The 27,186-nt window shown below is 33.1% G+C and overlaps 2 protein-coding genes and 1 pseudogene across 2 annotated transcripts; all 3 read right to left on the reverse strand.

Moving 5' to 3' along the window:
• Positions 1 to 8,420: 8,420 nt before the first annotated feature.
• Positions 8,421 to 16,316, reverse strand: LOC129894523 (putative D-cysteine desulfhydrase 1, mitochondrial; annotated as a pseudogene).
• On the reverse strand, positions 16,234 to 19,807 carry LOC129895264 (glutamate decarboxylase). Its single transcript, XM_055970947.1, has 5 exons — positions 19,333 to 19,807; positions 18,404 to 18,604; positions 17,530 to 17,998; positions 17,345 to 17,397; positions 16,234 to 16,978 (listed from the first exon to the last, which is right to left on the reverse strand). The coding sequence occupies exons 1-5, from the start codon at positions 19,624 to 19,626 to the stop codon at positions 16,487 to 16,489; spliced, it is 1,509 nt and encodes a 502-aa protein (XP_055826922.1). The 5' UTR covers positions 19,627 to 19,807; the 3' UTR covers positions 16,234 to 16,486.
• A 1,492-nt stretch (positions 19,808 to 21,299) lies between these two features.
• LOC129895265 (putative D-cysteine desulfhydrase 1, mitochondrial) lies at positions 21,300 to 24,804 on the reverse strand. Its single transcript, XM_055970948.1, has 9 exons — positions 24,682 to 24,804; positions 24,236 to 24,430; positions 24,034 to 24,144; positions 23,348 to 23,439; positions 22,913 to 23,005; positions 22,574 to 22,631; positions 22,376 to 22,489; positions 22,154 to 22,251; positions 21,300 to 21,779 (listed from the first exon to the last, which is right to left on the reverse strand). The coding sequence occupies exons 1-9, from the start codon at positions 24,793 to 24,795 to the stop codon at positions 21,575 to 21,577; spliced, it is 1,080 nt and encodes a 359-aa protein (XP_055826923.1). The 5' UTR covers positions 24,796 to 24,804; the 3' UTR covers positions 21,300 to 21,574.
• Positions 24,805 to 27,186: the final 2,382 nt, after the last annotated feature.

A 27,186-nucleotide genomic window follows, 5' to 3' on the forward strand; every position in this document is an offset into this window, starting at 1 on the left:
TAGAATATGTTAGGATTATTTCATTAAAGCACTTAGTTTTGTTCATTATTTTTCCAAGTAGTTTGATATTATTATTATTACTATTATTATTATTATTGTTTGTTGTTATTATTATTGTTTGTTCTTATTATTATTGTTGTTGTTATTATTATTGTTGTTGTTTTTATTATTGTTGTTGTTGATTACTATTATTATTAATATTATTATTATTATTGATTGTTGTTGTTATTATTATTGTTGTTCTTATTATTGTTGTTTTTATTATTGTTGTTGTTGATTACTATTATTATTATTATTATTATTGTTCTTATTATTGTTGTTGTTGTTGTTGTTGTTATTATTGTGTTCTTGTTGTTGTTGTTGTTGTTATTATTATTATTATTATTATTATTATTTTTGTTGTTGTTGTTGTTGTTATTTTTATTGTTGTTGTTCTTGTTATTATTATTGTTGTTCTTGTTATTATTATTGTTGTTGTTCTTGTTATTATTATTGTTATTCTTATTATTATTATTGTTGTTCTTATTATTAGTATTATTATTATTATTATTATTATTATTGTTGTTGTTGTTGTTGTTGTTGTTCTTATTATTATTGTTGTTGTTCTTCTTCTTATTATTATTGTTCTTATTATTATTATTATTGTTGTTGTTGTTGTTCTTCTTCTTCTTATTATTATTGTTGTTCTTATTATTATTATTGTTGTTATTATTATTGTTGTTCATGTATTATTTATTGTATTTATATTGATCCGGGTTGTAATAATTTAGTTATACTTTCTTAGATATTAATTTTAATTTATTTTAACCTAATTAGAATCCCCTAAAGATAAACCAATTCATGTTAAGTTTACTCTTTAAATGATTTTCTACCTTTACTTATTTATTTGATAAACTTTTACTTTTTTATATATACATCTATATTATTTTCAATGTTTAAGTTTAATCTCTTTTTTTTTTCTAAAAAAATAATAATTCTAAAGTCTTCATTTCATTTTAAATTAATATTTTCAAAAGTTAGTCAAATAATTTTCAAATCGTCGGATAACCGCGCGTTAGCGGCCACTTTGAATGCTTAACACCTTCTCAAAGTGGAAATAAGAACCTCGTACCTTTTTCTCTAAATTTTTAAGACTTAAATCTGTTAGGGTCTTTTAAATTAAGTTTTCTTAATTTCTTTAAAAAATTAAGTGGCGACTCTTTTTTTCTAAAATTGATTTTTTCTCTAAAAAGTTGAAATTAATTTTAAACCGTCTTTTTTCGATATAACAGAAATGGCGACTCCACTGGGGATTAATTAGGTTCTAACCATTAGATTTGATTGTTTATTTGACTAACTATTTGAGTTTGTAATAATTATTAATTCTTGTTTTTCTTAATTGTGCAATTATGTGTTTAATTTATATATTAAATTGTTATTTGCATTTCATAGCATTTTTCCTATTTAATGTATAGTATATTAAAGAACGATTTTGCGGTACTGCAGTCGGGCTTTTTATACTTAACCCTTTTCGGAAACGATCGACAATTTATTGATACGCCATGCGTCCAATGGTTGTCGTAAGTTCCAGCCTGAGTTGTCCGCTTGGGTTACCAGTCTTGCAAAAACCACTCTTAGTCAATCTAGCGTAGAGCAAAGCCAAATCCCTAATTTAGTGCATTGGCCTAAGACGACCCAATACCCAAGGCGTATTGGGCCCATTAGAATAACCACCTTGAGTTCAAAACGGCCCTCGGCCTAAATGGACAAGCATACATATATGTTTAAATTTGAAGGTTTTATACGCGGTTTGGCAAACCATTGTCCCTCGGGGCTGGGAGTTTTTTTTTTAGCTTAGTCTAGTCAAAGAAGGACCTTCAGTAAATGACACTTCATCCAAAAGGCGTTGCGTTCGGAGATGTCAAGAAATCAAGAAAGAAGGATTTTCCACGAAGGCTTAGTTAGGATTGTACCCCTGCGTGGAACTGACTATTTATATCCCTTTTTTCCATTTATGTATCCCCATTCAAATTATTCATAATATTTATATAAATATAAGTTTGGGGACAATGGAATGTTTCAAATGACGTAATACATCCTTCAAATCGTTAGGCCTACCTTTGGCACAAGAAGGTCACATATCTGTTTAGGATGCGCAATAATTGTTTGTGTGCTATATGTTATAACTGTTTTGTGAATATGTTGCTTTATTTGGAGACATGCTAGTCCACTCTTTTAGATTTTCTTTAGAGCCTCATAGGCATAAATATCGAGTCACTATCGATAGTGCATCCAAATATTCAATGAGTCTTTAATTTCCCAACAAAATTTGAACTTTACACTCAAATCATAAACTTTGCTTTCTCATCTCCACAAAAAAAAATAAAAAAAAATCAAGTGGTCGAACTACGTAGGACCTGAATTCTCCTTTGTGAGATACGTAGGCAGTCTTTCAAGGCTCGGTCCCTGTTTTTGAAGTTTTCAGTTTTCCTCATTCTTTCAAAGAAATTGAGAACTTTTTCTGCATCTAAGAAAAACAAGGGTACAAAAGTTGAAACGCAAAAAAAAAATCTGTGATTCACAAGTCAACTTTTCTCACACATTTATCATAAAATTAATTTTTGTCCGTTTACTCTTTCTTCACCCATAGATTAGTTTGTCTTAAAACAAAGCAACATTTATGCGTTTAATTCTTTATGTGATATTTTGCATTAATTATTATAAGCACAAACTAATACATTGGCTTTTGAGTTATTTTTCTTTTTCAGGGAAAGACTAATTTATGTCGGAAAACAAACTTGCTTACTTCTCAAAGATCGAGGGTTCAACAAAGTTGTTTCTTTCTTTGTAGGGGCTGTTATCAAAGGACATCATGCGATAAATGAAAGGATCTCAATTTGGAGGTCAATTCCCTCTCCCTAACTAAGAAGTTTTCTTTGTACACAGAAGAGACGACATTATTTCAAGAGAGGGGATCACGGGACAATGAGTTAATGGGAAATAACGATGACATTAAATTTCACAAGACACCAATACACAGCCTGAAAGATAAATCGGGGGAGTCTTTGACTATGAAATCTTACTCCTATATCTTATTACTTATTTTTTTTTTATTTTTTAGAATGGCCCCGCTTTCACACTCTTCTCATATCTTTGCCGGAAAACTGTCCCCGACAATAGTCGGGGATGGTTATAACAACGTATGATTCTTTGAATAGTTGGAAGAATTCAAATCATAAGAGACAATCCTCAAGAAAAACACAACAACAATAACCAGAGCTCAAGAAATTGGATTTATTGGAGAAGTATCAATTTGAGGAAGAAAGATATAGGGTGATAAACATCCAACGTCTATATTAGATGAAGAATTAAAGAGATACATATTTCAAGAGTCTCCTAAAAAATGATGTAAAAATTCAAGATAAACAAGAAATAGGATGCAAATACTAATTGAGAAATTATAGGAAAGCATAGAAAACATTGAAAGACAATCCTCTCCAGTAGAAGAATTATCCCAGATTCTGAAAAGAGCAGATAATTTCGTACAATTTGTCCTCCAAAATGCACCCGTTATTATCCGTCACCAGGACAATGAGTTATGTTATCTATAATTGTTTGTCAAGTCTGCATGAAGAGGACATCATCAATAAATAAATATAAAGATTTTACTAGTACTGATGTAAAGGAATCTCGAAACTTCAAATGAGAGGTTTTGGAAAGGGGAATATCGGCAAAGAAGAGATTATTTGGGTCAAAGAATTCTCTAATATATGTTGAACCTGTGTTCAGTAAGGCAGGAGAGACAATTGGTGTAAATTACATAGGAATGGAGATAACTGATCAGATAAGGAAAATAGAAAAAAAAATGGCAAAATTGCAAGAAGAGATAGTTGTACAGAAAGCCAAGGAGACTGAACTTAACAGAGAAAACTATGCGAGAGAAACAAATGCTTGCAACCATGTCTCATTAGATTAGATCCTTTTGTCAGGAGTGGTTAATATGATCGAGATTTTTTCTACCATAAAATTGGATAAGGAACATCGTCAGCTTGTGAATGTAATATTGTCTTCAGGAGATTTGGTTCTTCAACTAATAAATGACATCATTGACCTTTCCAAAGTCGAATCAGGAGTAATGAAGTTGGAAGCCACAACATTCCGACCAAGAGAGGTTATAAAGCACGCTGCAGCATCTCCACAGAAAATATTAACATTGGAAGAACACACCAAGTTTGTCTAAAGCTCTGAATTATTTTATATATCATATCTGCAAGAACTACGCACACCTGATTCTCATCTCGATGAGATACGTAGGCAGCCCTTCTTGAGTTCGGTATTTCTTTTTTCAAAAAAAAAAATGATTAAAAAAATAGAAAATAAATAAAATAAAAAATTGTGTACATATGTTAAGTGTCATATCTTCTTGATTGGAACGAATACAGTTAGGAGCATGCGAAATATTTGGTATGATGAAAATGATTGGCTTTGTGGTAAACCATAGCTTCTGTTGGTATCTTTCATTCATACTTTTGTGATGCTTGAAAATTCTCTTGCGGGCATTCAAGGTAAGAATATAACCAACCTCATGGCTTCATGTGCATTGTGTGGTGAGCTTTAGATTAAAATTCAATTTAATCGCACTGTTGATCTAGAACTTGGCCTGATATGTTTGTTGAGGCGAAATCCTGAGTTATGTTTGGTTTGAGAAAGGATTGTAGGCCTTTTTTGACCCGATTGTGCCTTTCAGAGCCTACCAAATAACATTAATCCCTAGTTTTCCCACTTTGAGCCTAAAACCTTTTCTTTGGACAACCACATCTTAGCCCTTTCCCTTCTGAGTGCTTACATGCACTATCCCTCTCTTGGCCCAACCTCCTTGAGCGCACCAAAGACGCGCAAATTATAGAAGAAGATCCAACTTCGAAATTGCCAAAGGCAAAAGACGTAAAGTCTCCAAAGTCAAGAAAGCAAAGACGACTTTCTCATAAAAAAAAAAAGAACCTCCTACAAGGTCGATGTAAGACAAAAAGGAAACTACTCCAACAAAAAAGGAGAAACCTCAAAAAGGAACGAAAAGAGAAAAGCTCTAACAACTAAGGACTCAAAGAAGTCAAGACAAAAGAAAGAGGTGAAAAGAGGAAAAACTCTATCAAATAAAGACTCGAAGAAGTTGAGACAAAAGAAAGAGGATTAGACGTCAAAGGCGTATCAATCATCAAAAGCACAAATTCAGTGTGATGCTCAAGGAGAGATTAAGTCACTTTTATCCTAAATTAATATCCCACCCGTTCCCTTAGCCTACATTACAAACCAATAAACAAGCCCTATATGATCTCATTCCAAATATTCTCACATTAGTGGAGACTTACATGCAGGCCAAGCATATGGTATCACAATTGCATGCGTTGAACTTTCTTGAGAGTGTGAGTGCACTTTGTAAAATGTTCTCAAAATCAAACACTTCATATATGTGCGAAATAGAACTTTCTTTATTGTGAGGGCACTTGAAACATGATGATTGGTATAATTCTAAACCTTTGTTGGAAGCAGGATGAAAAAAATCTTGTCGACACTTAAGTATGTTTGAGGTACTACTTGAAGCTATAAGAATTACCTTGAAGTCAATCTCAGTTATGAGAAAGGAAATGAGAAAGGAAATGAGAAATATTTCTATGCATTCCTAACTGTTGATACCAATTGTAGTCAAAATTTGACTAACTCTTGCATTTGTCCTTTGAAAGTGTGTAATCCCATTGATGTGAGATGCCTATTTTACTTCATTGGATCGTCCATATCAAACTGGTGGAATATCTCGTGTTTTAAGCTGGAAATGTTGTAAGTAATACAGTTTTTCATGTCATTATGCTCATATTACACATGTGTCTACTGATTATCTTATCTCAGATTTTGCAGCATTCATCATCCAGAGAATTGGAACTACATTTGACCTGATTCCTGCACCAACAGGATATGTAGGCGCCACAATGGCTCGGTCATGTTCCCCGTAAGATTTTCATTTCTCCCTTTTAATGAAAACTGGGACAAAATTTTTGAGATCTTCTCAAAAATTCAGAAGAAGATACTATCTCCAGCAAGTCAAGATTGGAGATCATGTTAATATATGCAACTGGGACAGAATTTTTGAGAAGATCTCAAAAATTCCATCAAGAATTGTCAGAAGTTCGAAGTCAACTTCAAATAATCTCCAACATTGATAGAATGAAGCGAACTCAAATTCAAGTTGCGAGCCACCGAGGCCTCGTATAACTTCTATCAAAGACATGAGTTCCAACGAACACGAGTTGTTCAAAAATAAAAATAAAAATAAATAATAATAATAATTAAAAAAATAAATAAATTGTCAAATCATCCAAGAAGATGACAATGCATTTCATTTCCATTGCATTTTCATTTGCCAAGAGGGCCATTCATATTTTATTTTATTCATATTATATTATCGGAGGTGGTAATATCATTTGCCAAGAAGGCCATTCATATCATATTTTATTCATATTATATTACCGGAGGTGGTAATATCATTGCCAAGAGGGCCATTGCATTCATCATTGCCAAGAGGGCCATTGCATTTTCATTGCCAAGAGGGCCATTGCATTTTCATTTGCCAAGAGGGCCATTCATATTTTATTTTATTCATATTATATTATCGGAGGTGGTAATATCATTTGCCAAGAAGGCCATTCATATTTTATTGCATTCATATTATATTGCCGGAGGTGGTAATATCATTGCCAAGAGGGCCATTGCATTCATAATTGCCAAGAGGGCATTCATATTTTATTTTATTCATATTATATTATCGGAGGTGGTAATATCATTTGCCAAGAGGCCATTCATATTTTATTGCATTCATATTATATTGCCGGAGGTGGTAATATCATTGCCAAGAGGGCCATTGCATTCATTATTGCCAAGAGGGCCATTGCATTTTCATCTGCCAAGAGGGCCATTCATATTTTATTTTATTCATATTATATTACCGGAGGTGGTAATATCATTGCCAAGAGGGCCATTGCATTCATCATTGCCAAGAGGGCCATTGCATAATCATTGCCAAGAGGGTCATTGCATTCATATTATATTACCGGAGGTGGTAATATCATTGCCAAGAGGGCCATTGCATTCATCATTGCCAAGAGGGCCATTGCATTTTTATCTGCCAAGAGGGCCATTCATATTTTATTTTATTCATATTATATTACCGGAGGTGGTAATATCATTGCCAAGAGGGCCATTGCATTCATCATTGCCAAGAGGGCCATTGCATTTTTATCTGCCAAGAGGGCCATTCATATTTTATTTTATTCATATTATATTACCGGAGGTGGTAATATCATTGCCAAGAGGGCCATTGCATTCATCATTGCCAAGAGGGCCATTGCATATTCATTGCCAAAAGGGTCATTGCATTTCAATTTGCCAAGAGGGCCATTGCATTTTCATTTGCCAAAAGGGTCATTACATATTCATTGCCAAGAAGGTCATTGCATATATCCTACCAATGGATTTTCATTCGTCCTACCAATGGACATGCAACATATCCTACCAATGGATCTTCATTTGTCCTACCGATGGACAGATAGTTATTTTTTCAAGTATCCTATCAATGGATCACCATCCTACCGACATGCAACATATCCTACCAATGGATCTTCATTTGTCCTACCGATGGACAGATAGTTATTTTTTCAAGTATCCTATCAATGGATCACCATCCTACCGATAGTGCAGCATTATCCTACCAACGAATCAATGAGGATTTTTCCAACATGCAAAGAGGATGAAAGAAAGTGCGAACGACATCAAAGAGGATGCAGCACAACGTGAAATCCTTTTAGCAGCGAACTGGGACACAGTCCAAAGAATAATGTCAAACTCATAGGACACGAGCTAAGGAAACGACTTCCACCACAATAAACTACATTTCTATCGGAAGGCGTGTGGTTAGGGCTGGGCGTTCGGTATTCGGTTCGGTATTTTCAAAGTCAGGGTTCGATAATTCGGTAATCGGTAATTCAAAATATATACCAAATACCGAACTTTCAAACTTCGGTTCGGTAATTCGGTAATCGGTAAATAAAACTTCGGTTCGATACGGTATTCGGTAATACCATATTGAAGTACATTTTTTCAAATATTTTTTCACAACCCATTGCTATGCCAACTGCAATTGACAGCCTTTGTTTCCATGGGAAATTCCATTTCCCCTCAACATAATCTGCAACAATAAAGAACAACAATATGATAAAGAATTACAAGATGAGAAATTTAAAGTTCTTGACTACTTATAATTGGCTTACTTTTGAAAAGTGTTAGTAGACTTCCACTGTTCTGATATTTGTAGATAAGCATTTTTTCATCATTGCTAGAGTAATAAGCAACAAGTGGAAGTACATTTTGATGCTTCAAGTTCCTTATCTTTTTCATCGTTTGCGAAAATTTCTTGAATCCCACTTGTAGAGTTGTAGTTTCTTCAGTCTCTTGACAGCAAACACACCACTGCTGCAACATTAATAATATGACGGGTAAAAAATGCAGAATATACCATGTGTCACAGAAAATAATCAATCACAAAGTTAAGAGAACAAAACAACTATGAAAAAGAATCAACATAAGATTAATTAGTTCATATGCTTTTTGATAGATGAGTACCTAGACCTTGATGGAAATAGAGCCAGCGACTTCTTTGATGAGGTTCCTGACGAAGTGGATTCTTTGCCGCTTTGGATGAGAAATTTGGAAGAAGCTGCTGTCTAGGGTTGGGCATTTGGATGAATAGAAAGGGAATGTAGATGTAGGTGATTTTTATGGTTTTGGGCTGCAGGGGCAACGGATTTGGGCTGGAGGGGCACAAGGCTGGTCTTAAAATATTTATGGGCCTTTAGCCCTTTACTTCTTTAGGCAATTAGGCCCAACAGACTAATTTATTTTCGGTATTCGGTATTTTACCGAATACCGAACAGTAAAATTAAAAATACCGAATACCGAAACCGAATACCGAACAATAAAATTATAAATACCGAATACCGAACCGAATTACCGAATACCGAAATACCGAAATAGCCGGTTCGGTTCGGTAATTCGGTTTTCGGTATTTTATGCCCAGCCCTACGTGTGGTTATTTCGGGGTTCATTCATAATTCAAAACTCGTACCAACCCCTTTTCAAAAAGATGAAAATGGAGTCGGCCAAAATTGGATTTGTCAATTTTCTTTGTCCACGATCTCTTTTATCAATCATATCCAAAGAAAGGGACAGCTGTTGACACCCAATTTTGGCCATCCACAACGCAAATTAGCTATCGAGTTTCTTTGAATTTGAACATTTTGAAACAATTAGCTTTTATAAAAAATATATATATTTTCATATTATTCTTAACTATTTTTATCTTTTTATAAATTTTAGTATAATATACATATTTCTATATAACTATATATTTGATTAATATTTATGTGGTTATTCAAAAATTATCTTAAAAGATTTTATTTTTTACTAAATACAATGTTAGTTAGGTTAGTTTAATTATAGTTTGCATTTTTAAAAATTTTAGTTTTTTTCTAAAAAAATAAAAAAAAAATAATAAAAAAAAAATATCCCAAACTCCCACATCGAAAATACATGGAAAACTTGGGGTTTTTGGAGCCTATATAAAGGCTCATATTTTCATTAAGAAGAGGAAGAAGGAGGAGGTTTTTTAACCACCCCAAAGTTAGAAATTTTCTTAACTTGGCTAGGATTTTGGACTTTTGTCCCCAGCCTAAAAGTTGTGAAAATTTATAGCTTTCAATCTATATTTTCTTCACGAAAAATAGGAGATTGAAGTTAAAATTTAGGCTAAGAACCCACGAAGGTTCGAGTCTAAACTTTTTTTAAAAAAATCTTTTTCTTTGTTTTTGTAGATTGGAGTTCCATCAAGCTATTATTGGATGGTGGTGAAGTTGTCTTCCGCTCATCGTTTTCAATCTTGGCCCGGAAAGAGGTAAAATATTTTTTCAGTTTTATTTTACTTAATTGTTTCACGTTTTATATTTAGTTGATTCATAGTCTTATTTTTTTAGTTAGTATGTATATAAGAATAATTAAAATTAATGATATAAATTTGTTATAGTTAGCATGTGTTAGGATTAATTAGCTAGCATGTGTTAGAGTTAATTAGCTAGAATATGTTAGGATTATTTCATTAAAGCACTTAGTTTTGTTCATTATTTTTCCAAGTAGTTTGATATTATTATTATTACTATTATTATTATTATTGTTTGTTGTTATTATTATTGTTTGTTCTTATTATTATTGTTGTTGTTATTATTATTGTTGTTGTTTTTATTATTGTTGTTGTTGATTACTATTATTATTAATATTATTATTATTATTGATTGTTGTTGTTATTATTATTGTTGTTCTTATTATTGTTGTTTTTATTATTGTTGTTGTTGATTACTATTATTATTATTATTATTATTGTTCTTATTATTGTTGTTGTTGTTGTTGTTGTTATTATTGTGTTCTTGTTGTTGTTGTTGTTGTTATTATTATTATTATTATTATTATTATTTTTGTTGTTGTTGTTGTTGTTATTTTTATTGTTGTTGTTCTTGTTATTATTATTGTTGTTCTTGTTATTATTATTGTTGTTGTTCTTGTTATTATTATTGTTATTCTTATTATTATTATTGTTGTTCTTATTATTAGTATTATTATTATTATTATTATTATTATTGTTGTTGTTGTTGTTGTTGTTGTTCTTATTATTATTGTTGTTGTTCTTCTTCTTATTATTATTGTTCTTATTATTATTATTATTGTTGTTGTTGTTGTTGTTGTTCTTCTTATTATTATTGTTGTTCTTATTATTATTATTGTTGTTATTATTATTGTTGTTCATGTATTATTTATTGTATTTATATTGATCCGGGTTGTAATAATTTAGTTATACTTTCCTAGATATTAATTTTAATTTATTTTAACCTAATTAGATTCCCCTAAAGATAAACCAATTCATGTTAAGTTTACTCTTTAAATGATTTTCTACCTTTACTTATTTATTTGATAAACTTTTACTTTTTTATATATACATCTATATTATTTTCAATGTTTAAGTTTAATCTCTTTTTTTTTTCTAAAAAAAAAATAATTCTAAAGTCTTCATTTCATTTTAAATTAATATTTTCAAAAGTTAGTCAAATAATTTTCAAATCGTCGGATAACCGCGCGTTAGCGGCCACTTTGAATGCTTAACACCTTCTCAAAGTGGAAATAAGAACCTCGTACCTTTTTCTCTAAATTTTTAAGACTTAAATCTGTTAGGGTCTTTTAAATTAAGTTTTCTTAATTTCTTTAAAAAATTAAGTGGCGACTCTTTTTTTCTAAAATTGATTTTTTCTCTAAAAAGTTGAAATTAATTTTAAACCGTCTTTTTTCGATATAACATGGTCGTTTGAAGTTGACCCTTATACGAACTCATTCGGAAACTTAGCCGATAGAATTTTTTTGGACTTGACTTAGTTTTAGGGATCCCTTATGACCCTAAATCACATCTAATACCCTCCAAATACTTAGAAGTTTATCCTAACTCATATATAAAATTATAAGTCATTTAGTTCGAGTCTACACACATGAAAAATGGTTCGAGTCTTGACGAAAAAATTTGGAGTGTTACAGTGAGGCAGACGCATAAATAATTTGGATTATGAATCCATCAAAGATAAACAATTTGTGTTAGATCCAATGGGTAAATAGTTTCACTAGTCGTTCTAATTTACGTAAGTTTCTCTTTTTTCTCTACACACAACTGACGTGAAAGATTTGATCAAGCTTGTATTTTCTTTCTTAAAGGATTTGTCCTTTATATCTGATTTATTTATGTCGTATGTGAGTTTCTTATTTGAGTAATTTATTGATACAAAATAAGCACAAGTAATTTTATAGAGAATTTACTATAGTTGAATGAGCAATTAAAATATTCACTCTTACCCACACGTAATCAATTTGCAGAATTAGCTCAAGAATTGAGAGATTACCTTTGATTTGATTGTGATTTTGCCATCTCAAAAGTGGAAAGTAGTAATCAAAAGTGAATACTAAAGAGAAGAAACCATGCATCAATAACTCAACTAACTAGTCTTAGAAGTGGGCAGAAAATACCTTTATTCATCTGAATCTAGAAATGCTGGAATTCAAATTTTAATCTTGTACACGTTGATAAATGACAACATAATTCCTATCACCTTTTCCGGCTATTTCAGAACATTTTGCCGATGCCTTCTTGTCTAGGAATAGATTCATTGATATCCATTTTACGCCATTTGCCCATTAATGAGCCTAGTTCATCAGCTTTGTCATACAAACCCAGTATCAAACAAGAGAGAGAGAGAGAGAGAGAGAGAGAGAGAGAGAGAGAGAGAGAGAGAGAGAGAGAGAGAGAGAGAGAGAATGTGTCCTAACAGAAGTCAAGCAAATATCAGGCATATCATGCGTTAAATTGAGTATAATGTTCCTTATTAAGAGCACGAGTCTCTCGATCATTCTCTATGTTCATAGTATATTCCTATTTATTTTGGGACAAACTTCTCAACCATATTTTCAGCAAATCTTGCTTTTAATTCTAAGCATGAACAATTTGAAATGCAACAATCTCATGTATAGCATACTATTACAAAACTATGCAGAAGAGGTGCAAACCTGCCACAAGCTACAACAATGTCGTCAAATTTCCGTTCAATGCTCGAGTGCTGAAGTTGTTGCTCCACTTCCCTGATTGCCTCAATATAGCCCCTGAGAAAATAGTCACACTTAGCAAAGCGGTGAACTAAGGCACCAAGGGGGCGGCAGTTGGGTAATGATCAGACTATTAGTTCGACATGCTTTAATAAGGTATAGGTCTTTGAGGAACATCCTAACAAATTAAAGGGTTGAACCCTTGGTTATTCAACTAATGATGCTGATGAAACGTTGGAGCTTTTTCTTTAATCATGTATTTTTTAAGTCTACGAATGATGGTTTAAACATCAGCATATAGAAGGTGCAACCCTTGACATTTAGTTTAACCGGGCTACTAGCTTCGGAACAGCTGATAGCTCTGTCAATCAAGAAAATAAGTCATCCTTGGCTACTCTAGTGCCATCACATTTGTGTTGAAAAGGAATAACAGAGATATTGACAAGCGGCAAAGAATGTCAACTACCTATCAAAAGAAAAGGCTGAAGAATGATAATGCAATAATTCATAAGGTTATTTGACTGTTCAATATCAAGAGGCCAACGGAGAGGTTTCAGCTGGTAAGAAGAGCAAAAAATGGTTGAAAAGCTAATGCAATAACCCATAAGGTTATTTGACTGTTCAATATTAAGAGGCCCACGGAGAGGGTTTCAGCTGGTAAGAAGATCATGAAATGGTTGATTATACATCAAACTTTCTACCTGGCATCCATTTCAGGGTAGCAGGTAGGCCCTTCTAATTAGTATCCCTGTAACGCAGGGTTAAGCCTCACCGGAGTTCTAAAATTAACAGCCAGTTTCAATAGAAACACAAATAGTCATCCAAATATAAGTGTCATTGTAAGAGACAAAACAGCAGATGGGGCCACGAGATGGAAAAGATATTTGTTACTGAAGGATTCACAATGAATAGGGAATGGGCTACATATTCATTTCAAATTAAGGCAAATCGCAATGAGTTCAGAGGCTGTATAGGGTACTCTAAACTCAGAAACTGAAGGTTATTGTTAAGAACTCTTGGCAACATGTTGATGCTTCAAGCACACAATAGTGCAATGCACATATCAAGGTGCAAGAGAAACATTGGAAATTAGGAAGAAGAAATGAAGTAGGTTTAGACTTTATCGGCAGAGGGAACAAGAAGTAGCATAACAAAATGAGCCTCACCAGGTTCCTAGAGAATTGGATCCACCAACAGGGATGACATACGGCTTTCTCCCTTCGTTTAACAGCTTTTCTTTCAATATTTAGGTATGAGCCTGTGGCATAACATACATTATGATCAGTACTATAATAATAAACCCTATCAGCTTAAGATTACTAGAAACAGACACAGTAAAACTGAAAATTCGCCAAAGTTCAGATACTAGTTCCACTTGGAAAATCAGGAATATGTTACAAAATTGAAGGGTAACACTAGTTCTCACCTCACCAATTAATCAGAAACTTTTTTCTATTTATTTTGTAACAAGACTACTGATTTGACATGGTATGCGTGGCATCACATTCTTGCATTGACTAGGACTAGTCCACCAGAACCAGAATCTGTAAAGAAATACTCAACCAGTCTCCACATAACAATGGCAAAGGGAAAAGTTCTGGCATGTATTTTATTTTCATTTGGGAAAGGGGAAAGAGAGAAGGGTATTCTCCTGTGTATTTTGAAGGAAAGGAATACCCCAATCTTGAAGGAGGAAGGAAGAGATAGAACTCCTTGACGCTTCAAATTGAAATTTAACTAGGTGAATATCTGGTGTTGATGGGAAGAGTTAGTGGTTGCAAAGTAGAAAGGTGCACAAAAAGAAGATCTTTTAAAAAATATACTGTAATGCAACAAATAACTAGATATACAAATAAACTACAAATGGAATAAAAAATTGGAAAAAATGCAATTAGGTAAAATATATATGAAGCAACAACCATGTCAATTAAGATTCAAAACCATTTTAAATTTCTAAATTCAATACTTGGGATTGCTGATGCATAGAATATTATCTTCACACTGGTATCTATTTGGATATGAAGTCCCAGAGCCAGAAGATTATTAAGGATCAGTAGATGACAATCAGAGAAAATAACATGGACTGCAAAATAATAGGCGGTCTATGCTTGACAGTTTCCAGTAAGATATACAAGCACGTCATAAACAACTGATGCAACTAGTACATATTATACTAGAACAGGGTGCGCAGCTTTGTAATCTAATCAAACATCTTCAAAAAGTCCCTTTGCAGCATCAAACACCTTTACCTCAAAAGTCTCCTTGTGCAAGCAGCCGAAAGAAAGAACGAGAGTTTAAAACTTAATGCAATAAAAACACACGAGGAGGAATGTAAAATTACGAGGAAGAAAGTACAGACCTCATCACCAACTTTTGCATATTCTTCTTTTGAAACAAGATCAATGTGTGCTCCAACGAAATGGCCCTGTTAATCCAGGATCTTTATCTACAAGTAACTGTGACATAAATGAAGAATTTATTCACATAAACAGAAAGATGTATGAATCAAACAGAATATATTTTTTTGATGAAGGTAATGTTGTATTCTTCAGCATTAGGAAGATGCTGGCTACCATCCAAAGAGATTTACAGCTGGCTCAAAGATAAGACAAAAACTTTCTACACAGAAACCTATAAGGATCTTATAAAATCTAAAATCTGCTCAGCATTCTCTTTACACAAAAAGAAGAAAGTCCTTTGAAGTAAACAGAATACCAAGAAAAGAATTACGGTATATTTGAACTTTGAAGTGCGTAAGATGAGAAAACAGTCAAGGTTTAAGTACTTGGCAGCAACAGCAGTAGCACGACAGTGATTACTTTGTATGCCACAGCATCTGCCAACAAGAACTCCAGCTTTCTCACCTTGTTTCCACTCAATTGCATTCCTGACATATCATCACGCTGCAAATTCGAAGTTAGTTCGCGTTATCCAGAGGGAATCGGGCTAAGATGGGAAGCCCATGGAGGAGGTTCGTAAGGCTTCTTCATGAGAAACTGAAAGGGCGAACTGGAATCCTCCATGGATGATTTGGTAACGCAATACCACAATTACAGTAAACTAGTATTCAGTTGATTAATGCTCTCCTAAATGCAGTGTTAATGCTCTCCTAAAAACATGGAGAGTTAATGTGCGGTTAGGAAGACTCCTAAATACATGAAAAGTTTTGTTATGTACTTGAGTCCTAAATATATGGGAAGTCAAATATATGGGAAGAGTCCTAAGTATATGGAAAGTTTTCCATGCTATCAAAGATACCAATATCCGTTGAAGTAGTCAATCCAGGAGTTGAAAATATCCTACACAAAAAGCTTGTTAGAACATGAAGTCTAGAGCCTCTACAATTGCTCATAAATGCATACAGAGTACACTTAGGAAGCATCCTTCCATGGGCGAAATTTCGCATGCAATGTTGAAAATAACTCGAATACACAACACATAATAATGTTGCAATGGACTACAACAAAGATTTCGTTTTTAAAGTTAATACAAATCCTCAATTCTTATGCTTCATTCTTTTGGTTTTTACTAAAACTCACTTTTTTGTGATCTTTCTTCTTCGTGCACAAATCAATCTCATATTGTCGATACACATCAAGATTCATACATAATTTTTTTTACAGAAACTTGAAATACAATGCTTATTAACATATACAGAGCCAAGACTACGAAAGTATTTACAGTGCCAACTACTACATTAGATGGAAACAACACACATAGTACATACTACAGGATGGCGATGGAAGCGGAGCCCAGAAAACAAGTGTGGCCAGAACTAACAGACTCCGCTGGTCTTCTTCCCTGCTATTTTCCTCCAATGCTTGATTATATCTTTCTGACTCTCGACAGTATCCGTGTGAAACTGATGAAGTCCATCACCCTTGTCATTACGCACTTCCTCTGCAGTGATGCGAACAGCTTTAGTGGGCAAACGAGAAGGCTGTGTGTCTAACTCTGTCAGAATTTTCTCAATGTCAGAAACAAGTCTCTCAGCTAGGCTGTGGCTGAAATCCTCTCGAATGACAACCCGCAGAACAGCAATGTGTTCAGCATCTGGTGGCATTGTGTATGCTGGGACAATCCATCCGAATCTTCTGAGATGCGCAGACACTTCGAACACTGTATATTTGCTACTGTCCCTGAGAGAAAATGCTACAACAGGAACACCCACATCCTTAGAGACAATATCAAACCGCCCCATTTTTTTGATTCCCTCTGTTAGCACTTTTGCATTTGCAACGCAATTCTCCATGATGTCCTTATAACCCTTGCAGACCAGAAACAAAAGTGAAAATCATTTGTATCGTGCTTTAGCAATGCAGTTTGCACAATGATAAAACAACTCAGAGGGAACATTGCTGTTGACAAAGACAAACATCATTTAAAAACTAGCAATATTCCACTATTTTCCTCAACTCTTCGAGTGAACTTTGTTTTAAATTCAGAGGTATTCTGCATTATCAAAGGAACTGCAACTTTAAAGTGTTAAAACTTGAAAGCAAGCACACTATAAGATCTAAGAAATACCTTTGAAGAGAACTCAGCTTTGACTTATCTTAAATAATATAATCCAGGCAATTGTTGTTCAGACTTAAAGAAACAGAGTTGTGTTTAGTGTGATTTCAGTAATTACCTCAAAGCCAAGTCTTATTAACTGGTAATACTGCACAATTATTTGATAAGAACCTGAATTGGGAGACAGCATCAAAGTTAACATCAACACAAAATCTCGAGTAGGAACGTCAAAAGCTGCTTCTGAATGACAAATCATTACTTTTTAAATTTTCTCTCACGCATATGAAGAGCATTTGATATTACCTTTAGAGAAGTTCAGAGTAAAAGTAGGCTGATCAGATCCAAGATAGTTTATATGAAAGACGAGTTCATCGGGCAAATCTTCCTTGCTCCGCCATAATACCCAACCAACACCAGCATATACAAGGCCATACTTGTGACCACTGACATTTATACTTTTCACTAGAGGCAAGCGGAAATCCCATTCAAGCTCTGGCCACAAGAAAGGGGCAATAAATCCTCCACTTGCAGCATCGACATGAATAGGTGTCTCCCATCCAGTTTCCTTGTTCTTTTTTGCAAGGACCTCATTTAGGAGCTTCACATCCTCAAATTCCCCATTCAGAGTAGAACCAAGGATTGCGGCAACACATATTGTATTCTCATCCACCATCTCTACTGCTTTGGCAGGGTCCATTACATAGTATCCTTCTTTTAGTTTCACCTCCTTCAATTCAACCTCAAAGTACCTTGCAAACTTTTCCCAGCAGACCTATACCTCAGAATTCAGACAGAAAAGTTTCAGCAGAATTGAAAACAACAGATAGCAGAGAAACCAAACTTTAGTAATCAGACAATTATACAAGTCTAACAAGGTTTTCGTAGTTAAGCTTGCTTCGAATGGGTGATTAAGGGACTAGTATATTGACAATTGACAAATATTTGTTTAAAGAGCTACTTCCATCTGATCAGATTTAGTCGCTTGGAAGTAACAGATTGCAATTTGTCAACAATATCACCATGTAGAATTTCATCATATGTTTCAAGACTAGGATTATAAGTCAACATTGGATATATTAATTTAACAAACAGAAGGAATAAGCGTTCAAACTCATGTCCACAGTTCATTCACAGTACAAGAAAGACAGTTGCAAAGTTGCCTGGAAGTCTGATTCACCTGCACATTAGCTCCAGTGACTATATTAGGCTTATCAAAAGGTTTGCCTTCTGCTTTTCTTTTCGCTTGCCATTTGCGTTTGAAAGCAAGACCAGCAAGCATGATTGCCTCTGATGAACCCACTGTACCAACTCCTACTGCAGTCTCATCATCACCAACCGGCGCATGGAAAAGATGTGCTAACATGTTAACACACCTATTCTGCAACACAAAATCAAATCACTCCAACTATCAAACAATATCTACCCAAAAACATAAATCATTATCTCCTCTCTCCATATTTATACCACACTATTTCAGTTTTGCAGCTCCAAAATGTTTAATTCCTTCAACAACAACAACATGCCCAGTATAATCCCACTAGTGTATTTCCAATAGACGACCCTCGGCTCAAGTAAAGAGGCTGTTTCCGTTCCAACAACTTCAATTCAAAATCATCAAACAATATCTACAATTTCCCCTCCCCAGACCCACGTTGTGGGATTACTGGGTGGTTGTTGTTGTAATATCTACACTTTGATGTGGCAACAAACGAACTTTTTCTAGTAACATTAACAAAAGGATTTAAGTTATATGCACGGTCTAGTGTATAGATCTACCAAGTTAGTTTCCACTTTTACAGAATCATCAATTAATGTTCATCCAGAGATATATCTATAATTACCTAATTAATAAATGACTTAATCATTATCTCAGTGCATTGAACTTAAACTAAGCTCTATGTCCATCAAATATCGTCAATAGAACATCGTTCTACAGAATAGCAATTTAAGTTTAAAAAATTCTTATTTTACTCCCAGCTAATTTCTGAGACGATCACTCAACTAATATAGTTTTTATCTCAAAAAATCAACACAAAAGTCACTCAACTTAGTTTTATAACAGAAAAAACAACTCAAATTGCGAGCGAGGAAGCAATAAGTACTGACTTGAAGTTCAGTGGTGACAGGGTATTCATCCATGTCGACGTAGTTCTTATTAATAGAGGACATGATGAGCTTATCGCACTCCGGCTCCATCCACGTGGTAACAAAGGAAGCTAGATTCAATCTCGGATTACCGTCCAACATAAGCTCGTCTTTTACAATCTGAAAAGCTGCTTCCTTCGGCATGGAACTTTTAGGGATTCTGAACTTTGGTAAAGATTCCTGTACATATCTTGATGCAAATGTACAGTGCAAACTCTCTTCTGAATCTCTTATCGACGTCGTTGTTAACACCATTTTTTTTTTCTGTTAGGGAATTGGAGAAATTATAGAGTAGTGGTGATTGATTGATCGGAGAAAATGGTGGGAATAAATAAGAGTGATGGAGGAGAAGAGGGAAATGTGGGAGTGACACGTAGTGCAATGTGGCGGTTGGGAAATGGGAAGAGTTTCCCTACCGACGGCTTTTATTATTCTATACACACCTGACGTGAAGGATTTTCATTGTATTATATATATATATATATATATATATATATATATATATATATATATATATATATATATATATATGTCATAAAGGACAAATCAATTAACTCACAATTTTTTTATATTAATAATATTTAGGTTCAAAAGATTGCTATACAAAAATCTATATTTATATCTAATTTTTACTATCTTAATATCATGACGTGCTTTACTTAAATGTTAAATTATTATAATATTTTAAATTAAAAATATTCTTTAATTTAATTTAATTATTATAATATCCTTAATTAAAAGTACCTAATTTAGTATATTTTTTATATTTTATATTTATATTTATTTATTTATATAATATTAAAAGCATACATTTTTTTCACATTAAAGGATTGTGCTTTTTTCAAAAATTGTAACTTTTTTGATAAGACACAATAAATAAACATATGTTCAAATATACATCTCTTTCCTAGCTATAAATAACAAGGTTTTCTCTCAATTTTAAATTACGAATTTTCTAAGTTTTCTACTCTTCTTCTTTTTTAAAAATTTAAGTGTGATTTGTAATTGTTGAATGAGTTCGAAGTTCAACGAAATTTGAGGTGCACTTGTGTTTGTTCATGATTAAATTTGATTGAGCATCAAATATTTGTGTAGGAGAAATTTGTGAGAAACTTTTATTAATTATTTTTCAATCATTCTTTGTATTGTGAAGAAACATTTAAACGCAACCGTTGATTGGTCTTAAGATATATATATATATCACAAATATACAATTTGATATACACATGTAACGTAGCTCGGCAGTCCAGCGGATGAATTTGTTTATCCTTCCAGTTTTGATTCTTGATAGTTATACGTATCGAAAAATTAATTAATATAAAAAAAAAAAAAAAGGCAAGCATAACCATAAAAAAGTGATTCTAAGTCTGAGGGAAGTTTATGTAATTATCTCTTAGGTCTTTTGGCAACAGTAACTTTGAAAATAAATTAATCTGATTTGATTGACTTTGATGATATAAAATAAGGATAAGTGATTTTAATAGAGAATTTGCTTTAATTAAATGACCAATTAAATTATTCACTCTTACGGACACGTAATCAATTTGCAGAATTAGCTCAAGAATTGAGAGATACACATTTAATTTGATTGTTGTTTTGCCATCTCGAAAGTGAAAAGTAGTAATTAAAAGTGAATACAAATCCCTTCAGTAGATGTTTTTGGCCCGACAATCATTTTCTTCTGTATCCAGATTCGATTTAAATCGGGATAACATAATTACCGGATTGACTTTATGAGAGTAATTGTCGAGGCATCATTTGAAAAATCAACTCAATATTTATGAAGACAATTAAGCAGTAAAAATCAAAGGAAAACCAAGATTCAAATTTTAGTAAAGCAAAAAATATTACAGTGATTTTTTTTCATCTGTCTTACCACGTTTAGTTGACAGAAATTACAATACGTAAGAAATAATAGGAGCACGGTATAATAGACGAGGTACACACATGTTGATTTGAATAACATGATTAGTTTAAAAACGAAAACTCCCCGGCCGGTAGAAACCCCACTACAAGACGGTCTCGCTAAAGGCGTGGGATAGCAAGAAGAAATCACATATTCTCATTAATTTTACTAGTTTTAGAAGTGGCATATAAAGCAGCTGATCCTTTATTCATTTAAAATCTAGAAATGCTGGAATTCGAATCTTAATTCCCGTACACGTAAATAACAACACAATTGTTATCACCTTTGTTGGCAATTTCAAACCATTTTTCCGATGCCTTCTTGTCTAGGGACAGATTCATGGATATCCATTTTACGATATTTTCCCAGGAATGAGGCTATTTCATCACCTTTGTCATACACACCTAGTAGCCCACCTGTGTGTATGAAGAGAATCTTTCTTCCCTCCCATTTCCTTGGATTCTCGCGCATGTCATTCATCATTTCATAAGCTGCTTTACCGCTATGAATACAAAAAAATAAATAAGAAACCCATGAGAACATTTTCCTTGGTACCGAACACACCAATTATGAACTGTCAAAGTTACCTAAGTTGGAGATGCTTTTGTATTAAAACAAACAAGATCTAAATTATAAAAATCAGCAAGAAAGGATGCCAATGTTTTATTTGACTTCTTTTGATAAATAACCCAGTATTCGCGGGTTTCGTAGCAAAATATATTGTTCTCCAACCTCTTCAACATTTGATGCATTCACAAGTACTACAGGCAGTTTCTACGGCTGGAGAATATGTTAAGCATACGTTTTACAGAGTAAAGGCAAATCATGTGGACATTCCATATGATATAAAGACTCAGAAGGCACAATTGGCCATACCTGTAAACAGGGTCAAGAATAACACCTGTGGCTTCAGCAACTTGCTTCAAAAATATAAGCTCATCAGCGGTGCTCATAGCATACCCGAGACCTCTCGCCTGTTAAAATACCAAAATGCAAGGACAAGAACTGATGCCATCAGAGAACTAGACTAATACGGATTGGATGAATGTAAAACATATATGTATGCTTAAAGAAAAAGAGAAAATAATGAAGCCTTACATTTTCGATGCTAACAATATCACGGGAGCTAACCCCTGCATTAATTCCATCATGTAGGCCTGGAAGATGTTCATAAAAATAATCTGGATCGTCACAAACACAGAATGCATGAATCTACAAATCAAAACCAGCTATTAGTGCCGTTTTCTTTTTGTGGAGATGGGAGTAATTTCAAATTAAAGATAACAATATATTTACTTTTGCTTTCAAGCCACTGAGCCTGGATGCAACTGACAAACCAGCAACCGTGCCCCCACTGAAAACCATGGAGACATGGCACCAAGGTTAAAACACTGAAAGATATTATATCATGGATCAACTGATCGTATAATGTTCCTTATTAAGAGTACGAGTCTCAATCATTCTTATAAGTTCATATGGTATATTCCTGTTTCATTTTTGGAATCGTTGACAAACATTTCAACCATATCTTTAGCAAATCTTGCTGTTAGTGATTCCATACATGGACAATTTTAAATGCAACAATCACATGTATAGCATAGAAATAATAAAAATTATGCAGAAGAGGTGCAAAACCTGCCACAAGCTACAACAATATCATCGAATTTCAATTCACTGTTAGAGTGCTGAAGTTGTTGCTCAACTTCCCTGATTGCCTCAATATAGCCCCTGACAAAATCAGAATAGTGAAACTAAGACACAGATTTTGTATTTCTTCCTGAAGTAGCGCAAATTTTCTCAGCTGTGTTCAGTAAATTAGAATGTATGCCATCACTTTAGAATGCAACCCAAGGGTCAGAGCATAACTAAGTACAAGTATTAATTCAATATGTTTTAATAAGGTATAGGCATTTGAGGAACTTCCTAATGAACTAAAGGATTAAACCCTTTGTTATTCAACTAATGATGCTGATGAGTCTTTGGATCTTTTTCCTAATTCTGTATTTTTGTAACTTTGTGGAATGCTCTGGTGTAAACATCAGCATACAGAAGTTACAAAATGAGCCTCACCAGGTTCCTAGAGAATTGGATCCACCTTCAGGGATGACGTACGGCTTTCTCCCTTCATTTAACAACTTTTCTTTCAATAATTTGGTAAGAACCTGAGGCATAAAACACATTATGATCAGTACTATAAAAAACAAAACCTATCAGCTTAAGTCTAGTAGAAACAGACTTAGCTTCAGCACTAAAACTGAAAACTGGAGATACTAGTTCCACTTGGAAAATCAGAAACACGAACTCTTGATTTTGTCATTTCGAAATTTTCATTACTTAATGCTGATCGATGCATGCAATACTGTCGAGAAAAATAACATAGACAGCAATATAATAGGTGGTTTGTAGCTTGACAAGTTCCAACAAAATATACAAGCACATCACATCATAGTATCTATCTTGCTGATGCAGCTAGTACATCGATCTTATACTAGAACTCGACCTTGTAATCTAATCAAACATCAGTGATAGATATAACACCTGGATCTAACTCAAGGTCAAAAGCTAGGATTGCCCAAGTCCATATAAGAAGACTAAATGCCCATCCCACAACCGATGTGGGAAACTTAACAATCAGATTACCTTTACCTCAAAAGTCTCCTTGTGCAATTATGAGAGAAAAAGGAAGAGAGCTTAAAACATCATGCATTAGAAACAGAAGAGGAGGAAGGCAAAAGTATGAGGAAGAAAATCTAGACCTCACTGCCAATATTTGCATAGTCTTCTTTTGAAACAAGATCGATATGTGCTCCAACTAAACGGTCAATAAGGAGGTTTCCTGTGAATCCAGGATCATTATCCACAAGTAACTGAGACATAACTAGATAAGTTATTTGCATAAACAGGGTGAGTTGACTTGCGGAAGTAAGACAAAAAACCAAGAGAACAATTACATTATACCTTTGAAGTGCGTAAAATGAGATAACAGTCAAGATTTAAGTACTTGGCAGCGACAGCAGTCGCACGACAATGATTACTTTGTATGACACCTATAGTCACTATGCAGTCAGCCCCCTGTGCCACCGCATCTGCCAACAAAAACTCCAGCTTTCTCACCTTGTTTCCACTCAATTGCATTCCTGACAGATCATCACGCTGCAAATTCAGAGTTAGTTCGTGTTATAAAGCGTCTGGAATAGTGGCACTGGCATGGAAACAACCGATCAGATAAGAGAAACAATAGCACAAAAAAAAATTCCATCCATAGGCTCCTTATAAGCCAAGAACTTATACTTTAGATATACTTAAAAATATTTTCCAGACAAAGCCGTTTCTTGTTTTGATAAGTATATTTTCTAGAGGAAGCTTTATCACCTTTCTCATAAATGATCATCGTATAAGCATACCTCATAGTAGTGACCCAACAATAGCAAATTATCCAGACAATCAAGCTGCAATATGTACTTGAAGGACAGTGGATATTTATTGATCAAAAATAGCTTAAACACTTTTTTGTGCATAGTGGATGTTTAGACCATAGAAGAAGTGAAAAAATGAATTTACCTTTACCCAAACCTCGGTGTTCTTCGGCAAATTAGGCAGGTTCCACTTGTGAATTGGAGTCGGGAACTAATAACAATCCCAAATTTTCAAAACAAAAAACAACTATGATTAATCCTCCCCTACGCTCAACACAGACAAAGAATAACCGCACACATTGTATACTTGGAAAATACTCTGCGCCAAATATATTTGACAAAATTTTAAGTTCCCAAATAATAGAAATAACTAGTATTTACGCCAATTTCTAGTATTTGAGATTTTTAAAAAATTAAAAGTTACATCAAATTTTTATGTTTTAGAAAACAACTCATTATTTATAGTTTTGGACTTATTCAGTCCTAATTTGTTGTACGGAATTTATATAGTTATATACATATTTTATATAACTATATAAAATTTAATTATAATTTTATATAACTATAGATTTTATGTAATTTTAATCCAACCTATCTCTCCGAAGTCACTTCCAATTAAAAGTAATAGCATTAATTTTTCATATACAAATCAATATTTTTTTTATTTTTTTTCAGATTCATATTAATTGTGTTCGTTTTTCATGAATATTCACGGAACATATTTCATTACAAAATGAAAATATAAATTTATGGATATTTTTAAGGATAATGCATAAGTACCCTAAACTATGAACGAAATTTCAATGACACATTTTAACTTAACTAGTGTCCTATTACCCCTGAACTCATTTTTTTTGCATTTTTCATGCACCTTTAGTGCTGACGTGACATCTTCAACCAAGAAAGTTGGTAGTGTTTGTACACACTCGTCTGCTACATCAGTAAATACAATTTTTTTATTTTTTTAAAAAATATTTTTTTAAAGTTTTCAATTCTTTTTAAATATTCTTATTTTCTTCATCTTGTATTTAAATTAAGTTAATACACATAAAAAAAATTAAAAATCCTTGTATTTAAACTTTTTCTTTTTACCTTCATTTATTGTCTTTTCTCTTTTATTTTTTTATTGATTTTACTTAAAAAATTTTTTGTCATTCCTTTTAATTTGATTTCAAATTTAATTCCAAATACCTTGTATTTAAAATAAGTTAATTTCAAATGAATATCAAATAAGTAAAGAAAATCAAATAAAACTTAAAAATATTAAAACGTTAAAATTAAACGACACTTTTTAATTATTTTTTAAAAAATACACATAATTTTTTAAAAATAATTAAAAGTGAAAAGATTGAAAGAAATAAATAAAGTTTAAAGTGAGGAAGAAATTACAATAAATATTTTACATGGAAAGAAATGAAAATAATTAAATATATATAAATTTTAATATCAATAATTATGTGTACTAATTAATTATAAAGTTACCAATTAAAAAAGGAAAAAATGCTTAAATATGTCATCGAACTTTGAAAAAAGCCTCATCTATGCCATCCGTTAAAAGTTTGACTCATTTATGTCATTTTCATTTGAGAAAATGCTAATTTATGTCATTATTTGTAAACTAAAAATATTTTTCATTTTGCAAAACTATATGTACAAGTGGTCAATTATAATTCGATCACGTCATTAACTAAATTATTTTTTAAAATGAAAAAAGTTCAAATATGCCATCAAACTTTGCGAAAAGGCTTATCTATGCCGTTCATTAAAAGTTTGGCTCATCTATGCCATTTCAGGTAACAAATCATGGCATGGATGAGTCTTTTCTCAAATAAAAATGGCATAAATGAGTCAAACTTTTAACGGATGACATAAATAAGCCTTTTCTCAAAGTTCGATAGCATATTTGAGTCTTTTCCCGTTAAAAAAAATGACATATGTGCAATTCTTTCATTCATCACTTACCTTCAAGAGAGTGTGCACACTCTTTATGCCACCTAAACTATTTATTCCATTATAAAATAGTTTAGGGGTAATAGGGCCCTAGTTAAGTTAAGGTGTGTCGATGAAGTTTAGGTTATAGTTCAGGAGCACTTATGCATTATCCCATGTTTTTAATAATTTCTCTCAAAATCTATGGCCAAAGTCATGATGAAATTTAACCCAAAAATGACTTGTAAAAAATATTTAAAAATTTGTGATGAAATGCTAACATAGAGAAAGAGACTGTTATGATCTTAGTGAAAAGGTGTGAGAGGGAATGGGGTCATGATGGGAAGCCCATGAAGGAGGTTCGTAAGGCTTCTTCGTGAGAAACTGAAAGGGCGAACTGGAATCCTCCATGGATGATTTGGTAACGCAACATTGTTTCTTCACGTTTAACGCCTTATTGAGTTGCTCTTGTTGCAAGGGAAATGGTGATACTCTAGCGAAGCTATTCCATTGGCAACTTAACATTTCTTTCTTTGTTTTTTTATTTTTTCTTAAGAGTTTTTA

Source organism: Solanum dulcamara, chromosome 7 (assembly GCF_947179165.1).
Source record: "Solanum dulcamara chromosome 7, daSolDulc1.2, whole genome shotgun sequence".
In the NCBI taxonomy this organism is placed as follows: Eukaryota; Viridiplantae; Streptophyta; class Magnoliopsida; order Solanales; family Solanaceae; genus Solanum; species Solanum dulcamara.

What these genes read in the sequence shown, in the direction of transcription:
- LOC129895264 (XM_055970947.1), bottom strand. Translation starts at nt 19,626, where the DNA reads ATGGTGTTAACAACGACGTCGATAAGAGATTCAGAAGAGAGTTTGCAC. An exon ending in TCACTGGAGCTAATGTGCAG is followed by an intron (nt 17,999 to 18,403) that starts GTGAATCAGACT and finishes TCTGAGGTATAG; the next exon opens with GTCTGCTGGGAAAAGTTTGC. An exon ending in TAATAAGACTTGGCTTTGAG is followed by an intron (nt 16,979 to 17,344) that starts GTAATTACTGAA and finishes CTGGTCTGCAAG; the next exon opens with GGTTATAAGGACATCATGGA.
- LOC129895265 (XM_055970948.1), bottom strand. Translation starts at nt 24,795, where the DNA reads ATGCACAAAAAAGTGTTTAAGCTATTTTTGATCAATAAATATCCACTG. An exon ending in TCAGTGGCTTGAAAGCAAAA is followed by an intron (nt 22,490 to 22,573) that starts GTAAATATATTG and finishes TTTGATTTGTAG; the next exon opens with ATTCATGCATTCTGTGTTTG. An exon ending in ATATTGTTAGCATCGAAAAT is followed by an intron (nt 22,252 to 22,375) that starts GTAAGGCTTCAT and finishes GTATTTTAACAG; the next exon opens with GCGAGAGGTCTCGGGTATGC.